The 20430-nt window shown below is 37.7% G+C and overlaps 1 protein-coding gene across 1 annotated transcript; it reads left to right on the top strand.

Annotated features, from left to right (window-relative positions):
- The first annotated feature begins 46 nt into the window (after nt 1–46).
- LOC118811214 (scavenger receptor cysteine-rich type 1 protein M130-like) lies at nt 47–19782 on the top strand. The gene is made up of 9 exons (XM_036575377.1): nt 47–104; nt 216–275; nt 2259–2336; nt 10968–11210; nt 17172–17501; nt 17651–17956; nt 19104–19418; nt 19669–19728; nt 19775–19782. The coding sequence occupies exons 1-9, from the start codon at nt 47–49 to the stop codon at nt 19780–19782; spliced, it is 1458 nt and encodes a 485-aa protein (XP_036431270.1).
- Nucleotides 19783–20430: the final 648 nt, after the last annotated feature.

Here is a 20430-nt window from a genome sequence, read left to right on the forward strand (position 1 = left end):
CTGATGCTGATTTAATGACATTTATCTCTACATTTTGACAGAAGACATGACAGATAACTATGATGATCATGTTACCACTGAACCAAACTCCAACATTATGACAAGTAGGGTTTACCTAATATAGACAAATAATTTAAAACTGCAGCTTCAACACAGTTTAACACATCTCTTGTTTGTTTCTTGCTGTTGTAATTTATCTTTCATTGTTGGTGTAGTGGACACACCAGAGAACTATGAAGTCATCACTGCTGAACAGGATGTAGGAGAGGTAAAAGGTGAGTGGTCAATCTTGTTGTTTATGCTGCCACACTGTAACAGTGGTTTGTCAGTTCAACCTAAAAATGAAAGTAAATTAGGTAGTTTTATTAAACTTAAAGAAATACATTGAACAAATAATTCTTTCAACCAACATAATGTTTTGAGTTGAATAAGTAAGTAATTTAAACCAAGTGTACAGGAAATCTGCCAAAAACATGTTTATATTATTTGTAGCAAATTATCAATGAACTCATTGTTTTGATGTTGGGCAGAAGGCTGTTATTTTTACTGCACTGTTCATGTACTCAGTTCAGAGGAGTAATTTATCTTATTCACCTGCTCACTCTAAATACAGTTCATGTCTATGAAGTGTACTTGAATAATTCTTTAGCAGAGTTTGGTGAGTCTGACTGTAATACTGAATATCATCAGTGCAGCACTGTCATTTTGGCAGAACTGGAAGTGACCAATTCTCTCTATGTCTGTCTGAGTTCTAAACATGATGAGTCTGATACTAGAGATCATGAAGATGCTTAAGAAAAAGAAGAAGTCGATTAAATTATACACTTTATAAAGAGTCACAGTATTTTTACAGCTTTATAGATTAACTTCCATTCAGGAGAATCTCTTTAAGGTAAAACTCATTCAGTATTCACTGTCATTACTCTGGCCTCTTATACACAGTGAACATTTTAACATAGCGGTGGTTAGTTAGATAAATACTGAAAATATCTTCTGATAAATTCCTTTTTTGTTCCTATGGTTACAGGTTAATCTGGTTCTTGAGGGAACAAAATATACATGTGCAAAGTATAACCATTAATTAACTTTCAAATAACATTACTTCACTCAATACAATTGATTGGATTCTTTACCTCAGGACAAAACACCATCATGGTGAGAATAAAAAAAAAAATGTAAAATGCATGCAAACTTTAGCATGAGCATATACTACAACATAAAAATAACACTGTTATGCAAAGACAAAAAAAAGGTAACACGTTCTATGAATGTCACCTTTGTAAGCATCTATAAACACACTTATAACATGTTATAATGTTTTCATAAGGCATTATAAACAAGGTTATAAATATTTATTAAAAAGAATGACACTGAATTACACTTTATAGCCATGTTTATTATACATTATGAATTGTTAACATAATGCATTATAAATAGTGTTAATAACTTGTTATAATGTCAGTGCCAAAGAAGTCAGTCCCAGCTTGGAGAGTGTAAAGACAAATACCAGGCTAACGGTGGTGTACATTGACTTTCCCACATTGGGTAAAACACTGATGGCAGCACTAGTTTAAACTAGTTTCAACTTGAAGCCTCACTCTCAACACTGGAGGAGGCTTTAGTACAGTATGCTTCACTTTACTTAGAGCGGACAAATACAAGTTATGAGCTCTTAGAATTTGTTATGATCAGTACTTATAATGTATTATGTTAACAATTCATAATGCATAATAAACATAGCTATAACGTATAATGCATTTTTATAAATATTTATAGCTATGTTTATAATGTCTAATGAATGCATTATAACATGTTATAAATGTGTTTATAGATGCTTTCAAATGTGACATTCATAGAAAGTGTTACCAAAGATTCTTTAGTCTATAGAGCTTAACTGATCTTAACTAACTTTACTTAAGTAACTAAGGCATTATACAAGAAATATAAAGAGTTACTAGATTTGCATTAGTGATTTTAACAAATGAGTAAACCAAAAAAAATGAAGTCAGTGCAGATGTTCCGGGAGTTTAAAGTTAATGTGAATCAGAAAACATGACACATTTTTCTTCCATATAATTATGTATTTCTAAATAAAACACAGTATCTCAGCAGGTCTCTGAACTAGCTCAGCGTTTACTCTCAATGATAGGTGGGGGTGGTTGGAGGGGCAGGTGAAAGATGATAATATTGGTAATTTTTTTATTTTAGTTTTCCCCACTGGTGACGTGTTATATGAGATAAATGTACTTATTTTCCAGACTATGATGATGTGGAGGAGGAGCCTCAGACAGAGCCGAATCATATGACTGAGAGACCACGGCCAGTGTCTTTCCTCAGTAAACTACATTCAAACCTCTTCAGATGCAAAGAATGATTTTATCATTAATCACAAGTCAAAATGTTTTATGGAGCATAAATGAAAAAGTGGTTTAAACATCCCCTAATTTGTATAAACAAATTACAAATTTTAACACTTTCTTTGAGTTCTTCCAATCTTAGACACATTTACTGACACATCTGATTATAATTTTACTTTAATTTCTTAATCCAACTTTTTTTAATTGGCATGAAAACATTTAGTATCTGGAGCGATCAGTTAACAGATTTTATGAGAAATTATATTTTTCTCAGCCAAAGCCAAAGAATGTTCAGTGTTTTTCCGTCACAAACAGTAATGTGCTGTTTCACTGTAACTAATTTGTATGACAGCTTTCTATTTTCAGTGTTGGTATTCAAACTCAAGCAGCCCCTTATAACTGTTTATAGAGCAATTATAACACATAGATTACTCACCTAATATTGTGCCACACTGTAAAAAAAAATTGTAAGAAGCTGTTTGACTGTTTTTTTTTCATCTCAAACAAAAGTAAAATAATACTTTAATGAAACAATGTAAAGCAAATGTTTTGTTTAAATGAACAAACACAATATTTTACATCAGTTCAAACCTCAAAAGCACTTCAAGTCAACTTTTGCCTGGTTCTACTTTTTACTGCTTACACTGTAAGAAAAGGATTCAGGATCTTCTCTCTTATGTTATTTACAAGCCTATAATGATTGTGTGACTATTATGCTGATAATTTGAGATGATTTTCACACATGATTAATAATGACTGCATATTAAATTCTGTATCTGGAGTTTCTTATGATTTAGGTGTGTAATGTGTGGAATCTATTACTGTGGTGTGAGAGATGATTCTGTACTCCTCCCTTCTCTGTGCTGATCATCAAACACAGATGAAATATTCAGAGTATAAAGATGAGATTTATTGAGGTTTTAATTCATGTTGCCTTATTTTTCTTATTTCTGATTTTCCCTTTTTCTTTTATTCCTGTTTTAATTATAAAACTGTCCTTTAGATAAATTAAATTAATCAGCAAATCACTATTTGGCTCTGTGGATTTTTATTGCAAAATAATTTCTACATCCCTTTTAAACAGAGCAATAAGTGATGTTTATGACCACAAAAATGAAACACTGTATAAAACTGATTTGTCATTCTCTTTAAGTTTCTTTCATAATGTAAACACATCTGAGACTAAGACTCAAACTGCTTCAGAAGCTTCTGTGACCTATTTTATCATAAAGGGGTGGGTCCACACTCTGGTGATGCCATGTTTAGATCATGTGACAACAGGGGTGCAAACTCACCTTGGAAGATAAAGATTTGTGCTCATTGGTTAAAACTGCTAATGCTATGCTAGTCGCATTCCCATAGTTAATACTAGTGTTGTAGTACTCGAGTTTTGGTCACAAGACTGGTCTTGGTCTAGTCTTAGTCTTGACCTCATTGAGAGTTGGTCTTTTCTCGATCTTGGGGAAGGTGGACTCTGAAACTTTTGTCAAGACCAGCCGAGTCTGATAAGAGAGATAATATAAAATAATCCTTTATTAATCCCACAACAGAGACCTTCACAGTGCTACAGCAGTAAAGGAATAGCAAGGCACTCAAGAAACAGTAGTAACAAGAAGAGAATTAACAAAGTATTAACTTTGATAATTAATATGGTTACAGTTTGTTACTTGTTACTTTATAGACAATATATCTAATATTAAAGATATAAATATATATATATAAAAGATATAAGACAAAAAAATAAACTCTAACCTTCAAATAAACTTCACAATATGAAAAAATTAAACAATTATAAATAAAAAAGCATGATGAATCCTTCTGAGGTAACTAGAAGCTGAATTATTATTGAATGTCAATAAAACCAGAATAAACAGGGCTTTCTCTGTGCACTAAACTCTACCAGAAAATGTTACTGGCATCAATGGAATAATAATGTTACTGAAAGCTGTAGTTTACTCTTCATACATATTATTATTAACTTCCCCCTAAACAGTCATTGTTACAGTAATACATAATGGACAATGTAGTAATGTTTACTTATGCTTATTTACTTATTTACTTATATAAGTAATGATAATAAATGTACAATTAATTACAATCAATTTTTTGAAAAAAAAAATAATAATAATCTGATCTCGGTTTTGTCTCGGCCTCAGCCACTCCTGGTCTCAATCTTGACTCAGACCTAGCGGTTTTGACTACAACATGAGTTAATATAATGCAGTACCTGATGGGTGTGTTGCGTGTTGATGAATACTGAATGGAAAAGAAATATCATGACATCATCACAATCATCACTCTTTACATGCAGAAAATGGTGGGGGAGTTGGTAGGAAGTAACTTTAGGCTGGGAAAAGAATGAAAAAAGGAATGAAGGGAAACCAGTAGTGCAAAGAACCCCGGACCCCAGCTGCACGGAGCAGGCAAAGACCAGGTGAGGAGGAATCTGCTTCTATGTCAAGGAGCAGCCATGTCAAGCTCCAGTTCACCATCGACCAGAATGAGTTCTACTGTAGATTTGAACACACAGATGAGAATCTCCACCCTTTCTCTGCCAGTCTCTCACCCTGCCCCCCCCCACCCTGGCTCTTGCACCTTTGCCCACTGCCCTCACCCCCAGCAGGACAGTCAGGACATTGACAGGCTTTTTCCAGACAGAGTCTCTTCATCCGCCCTAAAGCACTGCTGTGACCAACACTGCTTTTCACCACCATCTTCCCATCTTCAACAAATCACTGGAACTTTGCTCTGTTCCCATGTGTTTGAAAACATCTTCCGTTATTCCTGTCCCCAAAAAAACAAACATAACTGGACTAAATGACTACAGCCCAGTTGTCCTGATCTCTGTAGTAATGAAGGTCTTTGAACACCTGGTCTGAACCCATATGAAGGCCATTACAAACCCTCTTCTGGATCCCCTGAAGTTTACATACAAAGCTAAAAGATCTGTAGACAATGTGGTCAACCTGGCCCTGTCCTTCATACAACAGATGGAGCCATCCAATCAGCTCAGTCATTTCATTTCATTGCAAAAACTGAAAACAGAATTTTATAATTATATTTAATTATATTATATAATTATATTTTTTAAAATACTAAAATCAACAAAAAATGTTTTTTGTAGAACATAGAACATAGAAAATTACGTTGTCTATATAAATAAAATAAATACACATTTTCTGAGTACATGACTTTTCATCAGTGATGTCTTCGTAAGGTATTTTATACCTCAAGGGCTCTAAATGTCTTCAAAGAAAAATGTTTACAAACAAGTAGTAAGCTTAGCCGTGATACTCAAATTTTAAATTATCATACCCTGCCTGGTGACATGTGTACACGTACTGTACTTCAAGCAAAAAAAAAAAATCCAAAAAGAAATAATAGTGTAAAACATTTATAGTAAACAAGGTGATGAAGTCTTAGGGGTGAAGTTAAGGCAGACTTAACAGCTCTTTACGTCGAATTTGACACACAGGTGGGTTCGTGGACCCCAGAGGGTTGATGTAAGGTAGCAAGGTGGAGAAGTAGGCTGCTCAAAGTTGTGTGGCTCCTCAGATGGTTTGAAACAGAAAAACCCATCAACTAGTCTCTCCACAGAGGTGATAGTGCTCTGCTTCAGCACTGTTCAATGTAAGTCATGACAAAATACTAGTTAAACATTCCATGCTGCAAACAGATTTCCTGGTTGGCCTACCAGGCATTCAAAATCTTTTGCCTAACTACAGGTCAGAATGCAGATAAATAAATATACCGTGCACTTTCAAAAATGATGTTTGTATTAAGCAGAGTGCCTGATGTAGCCATTTATCCATCTGGAAACAGGAATGTCTGTATAACTTTCTCACTGCTCCGCTCCGCAGCACAAACACTGTATGAATGAAAGGCCAGCGCGTCTGAACTGAAGAGGTATAGCCTCTAACAGAAGAACTTCATCCAATTTCTTAGTCTTCTGTTAAGAACATATATAATATGAAAAATGCAGACTATATACAAAAGAGGTATAATTAGCAAAAATGCTTCTAAAATGCATACTGGCTCTGCAGGTTCCTGCCTGAGCCAAACATGGTGCACTGTGGAATTTGTAGTCCTTCACCAACCAGTGTAGTCCTAATACAGCATTCACGTATACAGCCACCTTTGACTTTTTCCATACATTTTTAAATGTGTATCTGATAAGATCTTACTTTCACTGCATGCAATCGTGTCTGATATTGATATAAGTCGAAACGAAAATTACAGATCAATTCTGAAATCTCTACTAATCTATAGCAAAACATATTCCTGAAATCTTGGGCGTGGTAATGACCATGTGATGTGCACGTGGTGTGTTCAAGTAATATGTAGATGCAGAACGTGGCTGAAAGAGCAGCGCGGTCAAAGTCTGATACATTGACATGCATCATATTCCTAAAACAGAACATTGACCTGCAACCTATACCAGGTGCTGCAATTGGGTTGTACATGAATGTATTTTCATACATGGCTGCTGGACATTGGGAGGGCAGTGTTTATATGTGTTCACAAAATGATTACTGTCAACATTCAATATGACAAATAATGCTTAAGTTAATTTACAAGTGCTGAGGCTCACTATTGAAAATTTCTCAGTGGCTGTCCTCTATTAGCATCTGAGTATGCTGGGCTCCCTGCAGCTGCTGAGGAGGAAGAGGACGAGGTGATTCTGAATTGATGTGTAAATCTAGTTTGTATGTTCTGCTCCACATTTGGGATACCAACTTGTAGTGTCCATACAACTAAAAGTCCAGAAAGTTGATTGCTCCTCCTAATGATACAGGGAAAAAAAAAGTATTGGGGTGGCAGCATTCCCTGATTGGTTTGATATCCCTGGTTGGATACAGAATTTTATTTTCAACTTCTTTTTTTTTTCATTTCCACATCATTAATTCCTGTGCATTTATTTTTACTTATCTAGTACTGCGTCATCACATCTATAGGGCATTACAACTTTTTATGATTGCTTTCATAATAAAATTAGTAATAACACAGTTAATGAAACTCTGAAGGAGCAAGTCCTCAGCCCAGATCTGCACAACTATAAGCTCATTCTCAGACTCACACTTTTAGCAAAACACAACTCATTATGTTTTGCAAACCACTAAGTATTAGACACAGAGATCTAACATGATGTCACGCCATTGCCATTTCTTGTAACACAGCTGTCAAGTGTGCAGACACTTAGGTGTTTAATTGTGAACATACCAACCACGCATGAGCATTATAAAAAAGTAACAAGTTAAATGCAGCCTTTGGAAATGCATGGATGCACTGACTAATGTTACAGTGTGGAGAGGAATAAAAATTTTCAGCAGTGTTGGTCTTGTGTGTTGTGTTGTGTTATTCACGTACTTTTTACACTGAGCACAGCAGTGTGTAACTGGTTTAAATAGAAACAGATTACATAAACTCTTTGTGTGCCATAAGGTGACAAAATTGGGTTTTCATAAATTATTGTATAATTTCAATGAAGTGTTTCATTTTGCAAAAGATCTGAGGTGTTCTGCTGCTTGTGTGTGTGGCTGTGTGAATTGTGTGTAGTGTTTGGAGAAAGTGAGCTTGATTTTTCAAAATCATGCTTAAGCAATTGTAAAACAAAATTGTAATATTGATAGAGATGCAGATGCTTAATGCTGAAATTGAAGTGAAGACAAAATTAAAGTGGTATAAAATAATTCTAAACACTCAATGTAATTTTATTTTTAATTCATTATTATATATCACAAGAGAACAATGAAGTCATGTTAGGACAGCCGTGGTGTTCTCAGCTGATCAGTTCAGTGAAAATCCACTTCACACACACACACACACACACACACACACACACACACACACACACACAGACACATACACATTTTCTAAGCTGCTTATCCTTCTGGCACTGCACAGTTTTAAGCTGAAATTTACTACATTGACTGATTTTTAATCCTCTGCTGCCACCTTGTGGAGAATAAAACGCATGACAGTGACTAAGCAAAGTTTCTGTAAGACCTGAACTACAATTATGTGGGTAAAAGTGATAAACTAAATGATTGTGATAAAAGGGTAATGAATTGTGATGAACAATACATTGTATTTATTAAATTATATTGTATTCTTTAAAGTTCAACTATTATCATGATTTTGTTATACTGTGGGTTCTGTATTAAAAAGCGGCATATTTCCTAGATCAGATCAGTACATTAAAATCTTTTATTGTGCAATTTTTTATTTTAAACTTATATATGTAATAAAATAATATTTATGTTTGTCTATTTTAAATCAGAGCAGCTTGTGTGTGCGAATAGATTATCTCTGTGTGTGTGTGTGTGATGGTTATCAGTGTGTGGATCAGCTCTCTGCAGGTGCAGCATTAATGCTGTATTACACTGGAGTGTTTCCTCTCTCTGAAGTCAGTCTCCTGTATGTTGGTGTGTTTCTCACCACACTGCTGCGAGCGTCTCTCCTCACACACTCACCTCTAGAGACAGAGGTGGAGTTCTGTTCATCAGTGCTGACGCTCTTTTGATAAATATGGAGAAAGAAAAAAATGCCTCCTCTGATTTGTCACTGAAAATGTTTGATGATTTCCTCTCCTCTTTCTAATAAGGTCATAGTGAGTGTGATTGGTGGCTGTGGGGATCTCTCTCTCTCTCTCTCTCTCTCTCAGTTTCTTCAGTCTTTCTGGGGGAGTGGAGGTGAAGCTTGTTCTGCTGCTGAGTTGAACAGACTGTGTGCAGGTCAGAGGGAGATGGACAGCTGTGTGACTCTCATTATTCTTTCCACAATCACACTCACCACAGCTGGTAAGTACACTCCAATATGTAATCAATAAAATAGTTGTATAAAATTGTTTCTCTCTCTCTCTCTCTCTCTCTCTCTTTATATATTGAAGAACAGGGTCAAAGAGGGGTAAGAAACTGTGCATATATATACATACACACACACATATATATATATATATATATATATATATATAGATATTTAGATATGGATTGTATATACATAGAGAGAACGAACTAAAAAAGAGAGATACACAAAAGTGGATGAAATTGAAAGATTACAGAAAACATGTCAAGAAAGGGCTGAATATCAAATTAATTTCTATCTTTTTAAAGTTCTGTATGTGTGTCTTCGGTTTTAAGCATTGCTAAATATCGCCATGTCATAAAATTTCACATACACACTAACGTCATTAAGTACATCTCCCCTCTTTGTCCATTTTATCAGTTCAACTTACTGCACTAGGTGCACTTTGTAGTACTACAATTACAGACTGTTGTCCATCTGTTGCTCTGCACACTTTCTTAGCCCCTTTTCACCCTGTTCTTCAGAGAGCAGGTATTATTTGGGTGGTGGATCATTCTCAGCACTGCAGTAACACTGATGTGGTGGTGTGTTAGTGTGTGCTGTGCTGGTACGAGTGGATCAGACACAGCAGTGCTGCTGTACTTTTTAAGCACTGTGTCCTCTCACTGTCCACTCTAATAGACACTCCTACCTTGTTGGTCCACTTTGTAGATATAAAGTCAGAGACAGTAGCTCTGTTCTTGCACTGTTTGTTTTAGTCGTCCTTTATTCCTTCATCCCCTGGATATTTTTGGTTGGTGCACTGAGTCCAGCAGAGTCCAGCAGGGACACTGAGGTGTTTAAAAACTCCAGCAGCACTGCTGTGTCTGATCCACTCGTACCAGCACAACACACATTAACGCACCACCACCACCATGTCAGTGTCAGTGCAGTGCTGAGAATGATTCACCACCCAAATTAGACCTGCTCTGTGGTGGTCCTGTGGGGGTCCTGAATGTTGAAGAACAGGGTAAAGGGGCCTAACAAAGTATGCAGAGAAACAGACAGATTACAGTCAGGAATTGTGTCATTTTGTTAATTTTTTTTCCTTTACATTAAAGCGATATTTAAAACGTTTTTAACAATATTCAAATTACATAGTTTTTAAGAAGAGGATATTTATGTATTTAATAGCTGTATAAAAAATAGATCAGCGCATCACTATAGTCAGACATCTTCCAAAAAGTTGTGTTTTTGGAGCTAGATAACAATGCATTTTTCAAATTTCTCTCTCTCTCTCTCTCTCTCTCTCTGTGGTACAGATAGCGTGAGGTTGGTGAATGGTGGCAGTCGCTGTGTTGGCAGAGTGGAGGTTCTTCACAGAGGAGAGTGGGGAACAGTGTGTCATTCAGGCTGGAGTAAGCATCATGCTGTAGTGGTGTGTAGAGAGCTGGGCTGTGGGGAGCCTCTACATGCAGTGGGCCGAGCTTTTTTTGGACCAGGATCAGGACAAATCTGGATGGATAATGTATCCTGTAGAGGATCAGAATCTTCACTGAAGAACTGTAGCTCAAAAGGGTGGGGTATACATAACTGCAATCATAATGCAGATGCTGGAGTCATCTGCTCAGGAAATCCTCACTACGATGCCTTTGGTAAAAACACTTAACACAATAAACTGCTTTTGACTCAACTGACATGCTATGTGTGATGCTTTTATTATGATTTCTGATGTGAGACATACAGTATGATGATTATATTCTTGCTTTGATTCTATCTATGTATATCTTTCAATATCTATACTCCTCTCTCCCTCCCATTCTACAGACAGTGTGAGGTTAGTGGATGGTGGGAGACGCTGTACTGGGAGAGTGGAGGTGTTTCATGATGATCAGTGGGGAACACTGTGTGATGATTTCTGGGATATGAGTGATGCTGCAGTGGTGTGTAGAGAGCTGGGCTGTGGAGAGGCTGTAGATGCAGTGACTGATGCTCACTTTGGACCAGGATCAGGACCAGTCTGGATGAATTACATGCACTGTAGTGGATCAGAGTCTTCACTGAAGAATTGTACATCACCAGGGTGGCATGAGCATAAATGTAATCACTCTAAAGATGCTGGAGTCATTTGTTCAGGTGGGTGTTGCTAAAAAGTGATTCACTCAAGTAATAATAATTTTATATATAAATAATGATATTCAATTTTTTTTTTTTCTTAAAGTGTGCACCAAGCTTGAATGTCTAATAAAAGGTGGAATTGAGTCTGGAAGCATGAAAACTGAAAGAAGTCTTTCCATGTTTTCTATATTTTATGGAAGGTATTTGCAGAAGGTCAGAATCTGCAGATCTAAGATTACATGCCAGAACATAAACAGATGGACACTCTGTGATGTAAGCAGCTGCTAGGTAATTTAAAGCCTTAAAACTAGTAGCAGAACTTAAGAATCTATCCTGAAAGATATAGATGGCTAGTGCAGTTGTTTTTCAAAACAGGAGTGATTTTGTTGTTGTTAGGATCCATGCTGGTGCATTGTATATAGGTTGCAAGGGATATATTGTTTTCTTAGGAAACCCAGTAAACAGAGTCTAAGATCACACCTAGATTTCGTACTTCAAGTTTGGTTTATGAAGCAGAAGAGCCCAGATTCTCACAAAGTAGTTTGCTCTGAATTTTAGTATCAAGGATCAGTATTCCAGTTTTTTTCATGATTTAGCTGTAGGACAGTTGGTGACATTCACTGAGAAATACCTGACCCACAGCTGATATGCCTGTCAATAGAGTCTTGATTATCAGAAGGAATGGGAATATATAATTGTGTGTCATCAGCATAGTTAGGAAAATGTATATTTCCTAATGACATCACATAGAGGTAACATGTACAAAGAGAAAAGCAAATGTCCTAAAACTGAACGTTGTGGGACTAAATTTTTTGAAGAATGATTCCTCACTGAGCACATTTGTTAAATCACATTTGTTAGACATGATTTTAAATATGATTCTAAAACTGTGCCTGAGAGGCCTACCCAGTATTCAAGATGGTGGATTAGAATCTTATGGTTAACAACATGAAAAGCTGCACTAAGATCCAGCCCTAAGCCTGAGGTCATTTGCAACTGTAACATGACACAACTGATCAAATGCTTGTGGATGTAATTAGAAACAGAAGCTTTACTGTTTGAAACATGATCCAAGCTAGTTGACAGAAAACAGATACATGTCAACACCAAAAAGGCCACTCCAAAAGGAAACAAGACAAACATCACAGAAACAGGCAAACAAAACCAAGGCGAGGGCGAGGGCAAGGCAAAAGGCAAAAGGCAAAAGGCAAAGTCAAAGTCAAAGGTCCAAAAATACAGTCCAAACACACAAAAGGTAAAAACAAAAGAGAAAACCCAGGCTTATATGCTAACTACTCTAAATCTTGTGAAAAACAGAACAGGTGTGACAGATTAGTGTTTGGGTGAAGGGGAATGTTGATTGGCTTTGGATGGTGGAGCAGCAGTCACGTAATTTCCAAGGGAGTTCTGGGAATTAGAGTTCTCTAAAGAGTCAGACCCGGAGGAATGCATGACAACAACAGGAACTAATGCTGCCTCAGTACTATGATTAGAAAACCTGATTAAAATTTCTGAAATAGTTTAATATTAGACAAACGTTTAATTATTTAAAATCAACTTTTTCTAAGACTTTGCTTTAAAAGGAGGGTTTGAAATGGGTCTAAAATTATTGAGTGCTCTTTTTTAGCAAAAGGCTTCACCAGGGCAGTTTTAAAAGCGTCTGTTGACAGTTAAAAATCCTTAAGAAATCATTTTGAACACAAAATCCCTCTTAAGGAGAGAAGTAGGAGCAAGGTTAAGATCACATGTGGAATAAGTTAATATGTTTATAACAGTTGTAAGCTCCTAATAGTAGAGAAAGATGCCGTCACTGATGTAGGAAGGTTATAGGAGCTTGTTTCAGTAGGCTGAGCCACACTCTGTCTTATCAAGGCTATTTTATTTTGGTTAGGATTAATTAGTTGGTCTATGGTGAAAAAAAAACAAAAAAACATTGGTAACATCTTTTTGTTTCTTAATCACAGAGAAGTATGACTCCTGATTTTTTCATAGCATTATAGTAGATCTGAATCATTTGTGGATGCAATTGATATTAGTTCTGCAATTTCTGCCAAAAATTACTAATTGGCTTGGGAGGTCTATATATTGCAATTAATAACATAGAAGTGTTTCTAAAAAGGTTGATCACAACGTATTCATTCAGTGGTATTTTTGCTAAAGTCACTACTTTTGTTGAAGTCACTACTGGAAATGCATGCTACTCCTCATCTTCACCTGCCCTGTCTTACTGTATGTATGATTCTGTAGTTTTCAGGAGCAGGTTCAAGTAAAGTTGCAGTGCCATTTTGCCAGAGCTCTTCTAACCTCTTCTTATTATCTGTGTCTACACAAAATATGATTGGCTTTCACTACGATTGTTGATGTTTTGGTTGTTCCCATAAAAAAGATAATTTAATGTTGTAATTTAAATTAAGTAGTCTTTATTACTTAACATTTTAAGTTCATTGAACATTAAATGATAGGCTAATACAGTGTAAATCACAGATTACAATTCTGTTAACTTACTATTAGAAGTTCAGTGAACATGTTAAGGCGACTAGTTTACTTACTTTTTAAATTCAGTGAATTATCGAATGTTTTTTTTATAGTGCCTACCTTGTGAGCTCATGTGCTGGCCCTTGTGCTCTCATTGGCTGTAGCTCATTCCTGTTTTCCATACTTGCTGTGGATGTTTCAACATATTACGCTGATCATTTCTAACATGCTGAAAAATGTTAAGTGACCTGTCACAGCTTGCAGAACTGGGTAAATCATATCTCTGAACTACTAACACTAGACAATTGTTTGTCACAAGTATGCACTGCAACAACCCACAGAGATCCACAAATATTTATAGTATATCATATTGAGAAAGTTAACTATTTTAATTAAAAAAATTGGTGAAAGCTGAAAGTGATGTAGGGACATTCTTGTTTCAGGAGTCAGGCTGGTTGGTGGTTCTCACTGCTCTGGGAGAGTGGAGGTGCTTCATGGAGAGACCTGGTCCACAGTGTGTGATGCTGACTTTGACCAGCAGGATGCAGAGGTTGTGTGTCGAGAGCTGGGCTGTGGGCTTCCTGTGGAGGTGCTGGGAGCAGCTGCTTTTGGCAGCGGGGAGGGTCAGGTGTGGTCAGAGGAGCTTCAGTGTAGAGGCAACGAATCTCAGATTCACTTCTGTCCAACATCATCTTCACTCAAACAAAACTGTTCCCATGACAGTGATGTGGGTCTGGTGTGTGCTGGTAAGAGCTGCATGTATACCTGTTAATCTTTTATTCTTAGACTGATGTGCTGCATTTAAAATTTTCACACTAATCTGACAATCTTCGTCTTTTTCTCTGTTTCTCTTTGTTGTACAGTCAGTGTGAGGTTGGTGGATGGTGGCAGTCGCTGTGCTGGGAGAGTGGAGGTTCTTCATAGAGGACAGTGGGGAACAGTTTGTAGTGATTTCTGGGATATGAGTGATGCTGCAGTGGTGTGTAGAGAGCTGGGCTGTGGAGAGGCTGTAGATGCTCCAAAATATGCTCATTTCGGACGTGGTAACGGACTAATATGGATGGACAATGTGAACTGCAGTGGTTCAGAGTCTTCACTGAAGAACTGTGCATCAACAGGATGGGGTAAACATAACTGTGATCATGCGTTTGATGCTGGAGTCATTTGCACAGGTATGCAGCAGTAAATTATTACATCAATATATGATAGTGTGCCTTAATATCATATCATGTCATCTTCCAGCTTTAGTTAAGCATCCCCTGTTAGCTAAACTGAAGGAGTGAACTTTGCTTCTGTCTAGTTTGAACATAACACTGTAACACAGTCAACCAAATTTGAATGCAGAAAGAGAACCATGGAGCTAGATTCCCATTAAAAGTACTGGTAATTAAACTAAAACAAATAAATCAAGGTAGGAAGGGATTTTTAATCAAATCTAGAAAGGGTTGATACACAAACCAAAAAATCTTGCTATACACTATTATCAGCTTTACACAAGTGTCACGAAACTGTAAATCTATTTTTGAAGCTATATTTTTTAACATGTTAATGTATTGTGCATATTATCATTATTTAAATACTCATAGGCCACATGTCCAGACTCACTGATGGTCCTCATCTGTGTTCTGGGAGAGTTGAGGTGCTCCATGGAAAAACCTGGGGCACAGTGTGTGATGCTGGCTTTGGCCAACAAGATGCAGAGGTTGTGTGTCGAGAGCTGGGCTGTGGGCTTCCTGTGGAGGTGCTGGGAGCAACCAGAGGGGAGGGTCAAGTGTGGTCAAGGGAGCTTCAGTGTAGAGGCAATGAATCTCAGATTTATCACTGTCCAACATCAACTTTACACAACTGCTCTCATGAGAATGCTGTCGGACTCGTATGTTCAGGTAAAGTATTAATATTAATCTGTACTTTAAAAGACTAAGCTGGCTAAAGCCTACTGCATGAAGTTTAGTAAAGGTTCAGAGAAAACCCATGCTGACATTCACTCTTTCAGGTAACTGGTTAGCTAGAGAGCTAGATGGCTTTAGATTTTTTATTCTTATGCATGTAATCTGTTCAATGCTGTTTCATTAACATCACAGTTGTATATTCAGGTCACACAGGGGCTCAGCTGGTAAACGGCTCTGACTCCTGTTCTGGTCGAGTGGAGCTCCAGCACCTCAATGAGTGGGGCACAGTGTGTGATGTAAGCTGGGATATGAGAGCTGCCAGTGTCCTCTGTGGTCAGCTGAAGTGTGGGAGTGCTGTGGCTGTGTTGGGGTCAGACTGGTTTGGGGAGGGGAGTGGCCAGATCTGGGCTGATGTGTTTGACTGTCAGGGGAACGAAACACACCTGTCAAAATGTCCCATTTCATCATGGAGTCGAACCGCATGCTCTCATAAACAGGATGTTGGAGTCGTCTGCAGTGGTGAGATCTCAAAACAGTGTACTGCATGTAAAAGTAATAAATATCCTTTTAGTAAATGAGTGTCAATGACACCCTCAAACAAATACCAAATATTAATATATATATATATATAAGAGAAACGTATTTCATCATGAAGGAGAACAATGAGTAATCAGCCTAAAACAGGCAGTAAGCCAATATAATTATTTTAATTTTATTAACATAAATGATTTAACATTCCTTTTTATCACTAACAATCATGACACTCCCAAAACTCTAACAAATGTTTCAGTAGTGACTATTTTGGTAGCGACAGTTTTAGCTAATTTTGAGCAAAATTCAAAAACTCAAGACAGTACGTGACTAGCAAAGATAGGTTTGAACAGTTGTACACAAATTAAATCATAATATTTTCATTATAACTCAAAAGGTTTAGTTAATTGCAGAAATATTTGTTTTTGTGGTGACAATTCTTAAGGTTATTTAATGATTTTATGATTTTAAGACACATTTACTTTAAAAATATTGCTGCTCACCATGTAAACTTGAGAGACAGGGATGCAGTCTCACTTCCTGCTCTAAAATGCAGGGGTGTGGCTAAAATAAGGCTCTGCCTATGGACAAAAACTCTCAGTTTCAATCGTGACAGATTTAACTCATGTTACATCTTAATCTTTTGACTTCACTTTAAAGCAGTTTTGCAGCAGCCATTTTTTTATTTGCTCCAAACTCACACCAAATAAACACAACCAACCAACGCTATGCTAAACTGGCCACTTTTCAAGGGCTTCAGACAGCTAGACTTTTCAGTCCTTTATCACTTCAGCTTTTCAGCTCTTTACTCAGTCTTTTGCTGCTGCTGCTCGTCCCTCTCTGTTCCCTTTCAGCTCTTTTTAAAAGGCGCTCACGCTGCCAGCCAGATCAGCATCAGCTGGCTTTCATTAAGTTAGGTGCGTTAACTGACCGTCCCCTGTAGCATGAAGAATTTAACATGAATTACAGTGTGTGCGCATGTTTGTGTGTGTGTGTGTGTGTGTATGTGTGTGTGTAGGTAAGTTTAATTCAGCTCACAGCTCCATCAGGCTGGCTGGTTCTGGGGGAGACTGTGCAGGAAGGCTGGAGGTTTTCCACAGCGGCTCATGGGGGACAGTGAGTGATGACTTGTGGGATATTAAGGATGCGCAGGTGGTGTGCAGACAGCTGCAATGTGGAGTGGCCCTCAGTGCTCCAGTACCAGCCCGGTTTGGACCTGGAACTGGACCCATCTGGCTGAATGAGGTGGAGTGTGAGGGGAACAAGGCGTCCCTGTGGAACTGTAGATTTCAGCTGTGTGGAGAGGATCAATGTGGACACAAAGACGACGTAGGAGTCGTGTGCTCAGGTGACATGATATTAATGTGTTTGTAGAAGTTGCATGTTGTAATGAACTTTTTCAAGGAATGCTAGAAAATGAATTAAAAAAAATAATTCCTAAACATTCTAAAAACATGTTCATTAAAAACACAGTATAAATAATCTTTCTCCCACCAGAGTTTAAAGAGTTCAGACTCACTGAGGGCTGTGAGGGGAATCTGGAAGTGTTCTACAATGGAACCTGGGGTAATGTGTGTGTAAATGGGATGGATGAAGAGACAATAAGTCTCATCTGTCAGGAGCTGAACTGTGGAAGATCTGGCAGTGAGGGAGCTACCAACGCAAGAGTGGAATCAGCTCCTAACTGGCTGGATGATCTGAAATGTAGGAGTCATGACTCCACTCTATGGCATTGTCCATCTTCCTCCTGGGGACAGAACACATGTGATAACCAAAAAGAGGTGGCTCAGATTACCTGCTCAGGTAGGGATCTTGTAGTGGTTTTATAAGATGATATGAATAGAATGTCAAAATGTTTTCGGTTATTTTCTATGAGTGCCACTAGGCTAAATCAATCAACAGAACTGAATGCTCTAGAGAAATAAATCTACACTCATTAAGCACTGTATTAGGAACACTATACTAAAAATGGGTGGGGCCTCCCTCTGCACTCACATTCTACAAAATGTAAGATTCTGGTCCATGTTGTCATGACTGCATCATGTAGTTCTTAGATTTTTTAGGTGCACTTTCAAGTTGTGAATCTCCCATTCTACCACATCCCAAAGGTGTTCTATCAGATTCAGATATGGTGACTTTGAAGAAGGTCATTGAAGAACACTGAACTCAATGTCATGTTCATGAAACCAGTCTTTAGCTGTCCAGTTTAGGTGAGCCTGTGCCCACTGCAATCTCAGCTTTGTTGACTGACAGCAGTGGAACCCAACATGGTCTTCTTCTGTTGTAGGCCATCTGCCTCAAAGTTTGATGTGTGGTACATTCTGAGTAAACTCTAGAGACTGTTGTGTGTGAAAAATCCAGAGAGATCCCGGAGATCAGCAGTTAAAGAAATACTCAAACCAGCCTCTGTAGCACCAAAAATAATGCCATGGATAAAATCACTGAAATCACATTTTTTCCCTATTATGATGGTTGATGTGAACATGACCTGAAGCTGCTGGCCTATATCTGCATGATTTCATGCACTGCTGCCAAACTGCTGTTAAGGTAATTGTATAAATGAGTAGGTGAACAGGTGTTCCTAATAAAGTGAATGGTGAGTGTATAAGCAAAATATTTGTATGTAACAGCTCAATGATTAATGAATTATCTTAATATACTCACAGAAGAAAAAAATGATCGTGTGTTACGAAGCCATCTGAAATGTTCCTCATCTCCTCATCACAGACAGTGCTCAAGTAAGAAACAAATAAGCACAATTTAATTAAGAAGAATATTAATCACAAGTGTTACAAATATTGTTTTGCTTATTCATAAGAACAATAATGACTTTTTAATCAGTACCTTTTAGACAGAATGGAAAACCTATGTTGCACTTTCCAATTTTGTTGCTATTGATACTGTGATGAGTCTGGTTTGGTGTTACTGTATCTCCTCATGTGTGATGTAGATCACCTGCCTCTCAGACTGATGGGAGGAAATGGAAGCTGCTCTGGGAGGCTGGAGGTGTATCATAATAAGACATGGGGCTCCATCTGTGCTGATCTGTGGGACATCAGGGATGCTCAGGTGGTCTGCAGGCAGCTGGGCTGTGGGTCGGCGCTGAGTGCTGATGGGAGTGCTGTCTTTGGTGCTGGTGAAGGGCCTATCTGGCTGAACAGAGTGAAGTGTAGAGGGAATGAGATTCACCTGTGGGACTGTTCTCATTCCCTGAAGAACCACACTGACTGCTCCCACAGTCAGGATGCTGGAGTCACCTGTGCAGGTCAGAGGAGTCTGCTGGATTTTCAAGTTTCTGATTCCAAAGGAATCACTTTAATCCCAGTGTTAATAATCTTCAAGCCTCCATTAAAAAAGAACTTGTTAATGTTGTCTAAAGCTAATTTGACATATGCAGTGACTACAACATCAAAATCAGAATATCCAGTTAACTCCAAAAACCTTATTTTAGTGAATATTTTGATTTTATCCTTTGTTGGTTGTTTGTTTTTTATGTTTTGTTTCTGTATTTACAGACATATCTGTGCCTTCTACTACTGCACCCATAACAGCAACCACCACCTCTACCACCACAGGTACTTTTTTGTCTCGTTGGTCATTTTTTTAATTGTTTCTAAATAGATTGTTGAGTAATCTACACAGTTTCTACACAGTTTCTATTTATATTTTTATTTGCAGTTGGTCGGCCAGTGAAGAGAATGAGCACTCCTCCACAAACTCTTCCAGCAGCTGTTCCATCCATCTTTCCAGTGTCTCTCCTGGTTCTGGGAGTGCTGCTCTTCCTGGCCTTAGTGCTTCTGGTTGTGCTGTTTTACCAGAACAGAGTGCTCAGGAGAGGTAGAGAGATTCAGAGATCATCTACAATCCACTTTCTGTACATTCTCTAAACATCATTAGTCCTTCAGTCTGTCATCAGTCTTCTCTTCTACTGAACTGGCTCCATGTTTCTCTCTGTCTCCCTCACAGTGCTCTCTAAGAGGAGGCGTAAGACTCTGACTGAGGCAGTGTATGAGGAGATCGACCGCACATACGTCACTAAAAGAAATGACTCGACTCAAAGAGGTGAATGATATATGGAGGGTTCTGCGTGAGGATTATTGTATTGTATTGAAGTATACTTACATTAGACATAACAGAAGACACCCAGCTATACCTGCTCACTCTCACTGATCACAGCAATATTTAATGTTCTTGAATGCATAATGATTTCACAATTTAACAGAAATGAAATAAATGTAATTAAAATCAGTTACAATGAGAGCTTAGTGTATATTAGA

This window comes from Colossoma macropomum, unplaced genomic scaffold, assembly GCF_904425465.1.
Source record: "Colossoma macropomum unplaced genomic scaffold, Colossoma_macropomum, whole genome shotgun sequence".
NCBI lineage: Eukaryota > Metazoa > Chordata > Actinopteri > Characiformes > Serrasalmidae > Colossoma > Colossoma macropomum.

Excerpts from the sequence above, each read along its gene's own strand:
- LOC118811214 (XM_036575377.1), top strand. The coding sequence starts at position 47 with ATGACAGATAACTATGATGATCATGTTACCACTGAACCAAACTCCAAC. Across the intron at positions 276-2,258 it reads GGATGTAGGAGAGGTAAAAG|ACTATGATGATGTGGAGGAG; the intron begins GTGAGTGGTCAA and ends CTTATTTTCCAG. Across the intron at positions 11,211-17,171 it reads AGAGTCTTCACTGAAGAATT|GTAAGTTTAATTCAGCTCAC; the intron begins GTACATCACCAG and ends GTGTGTGTGTAG.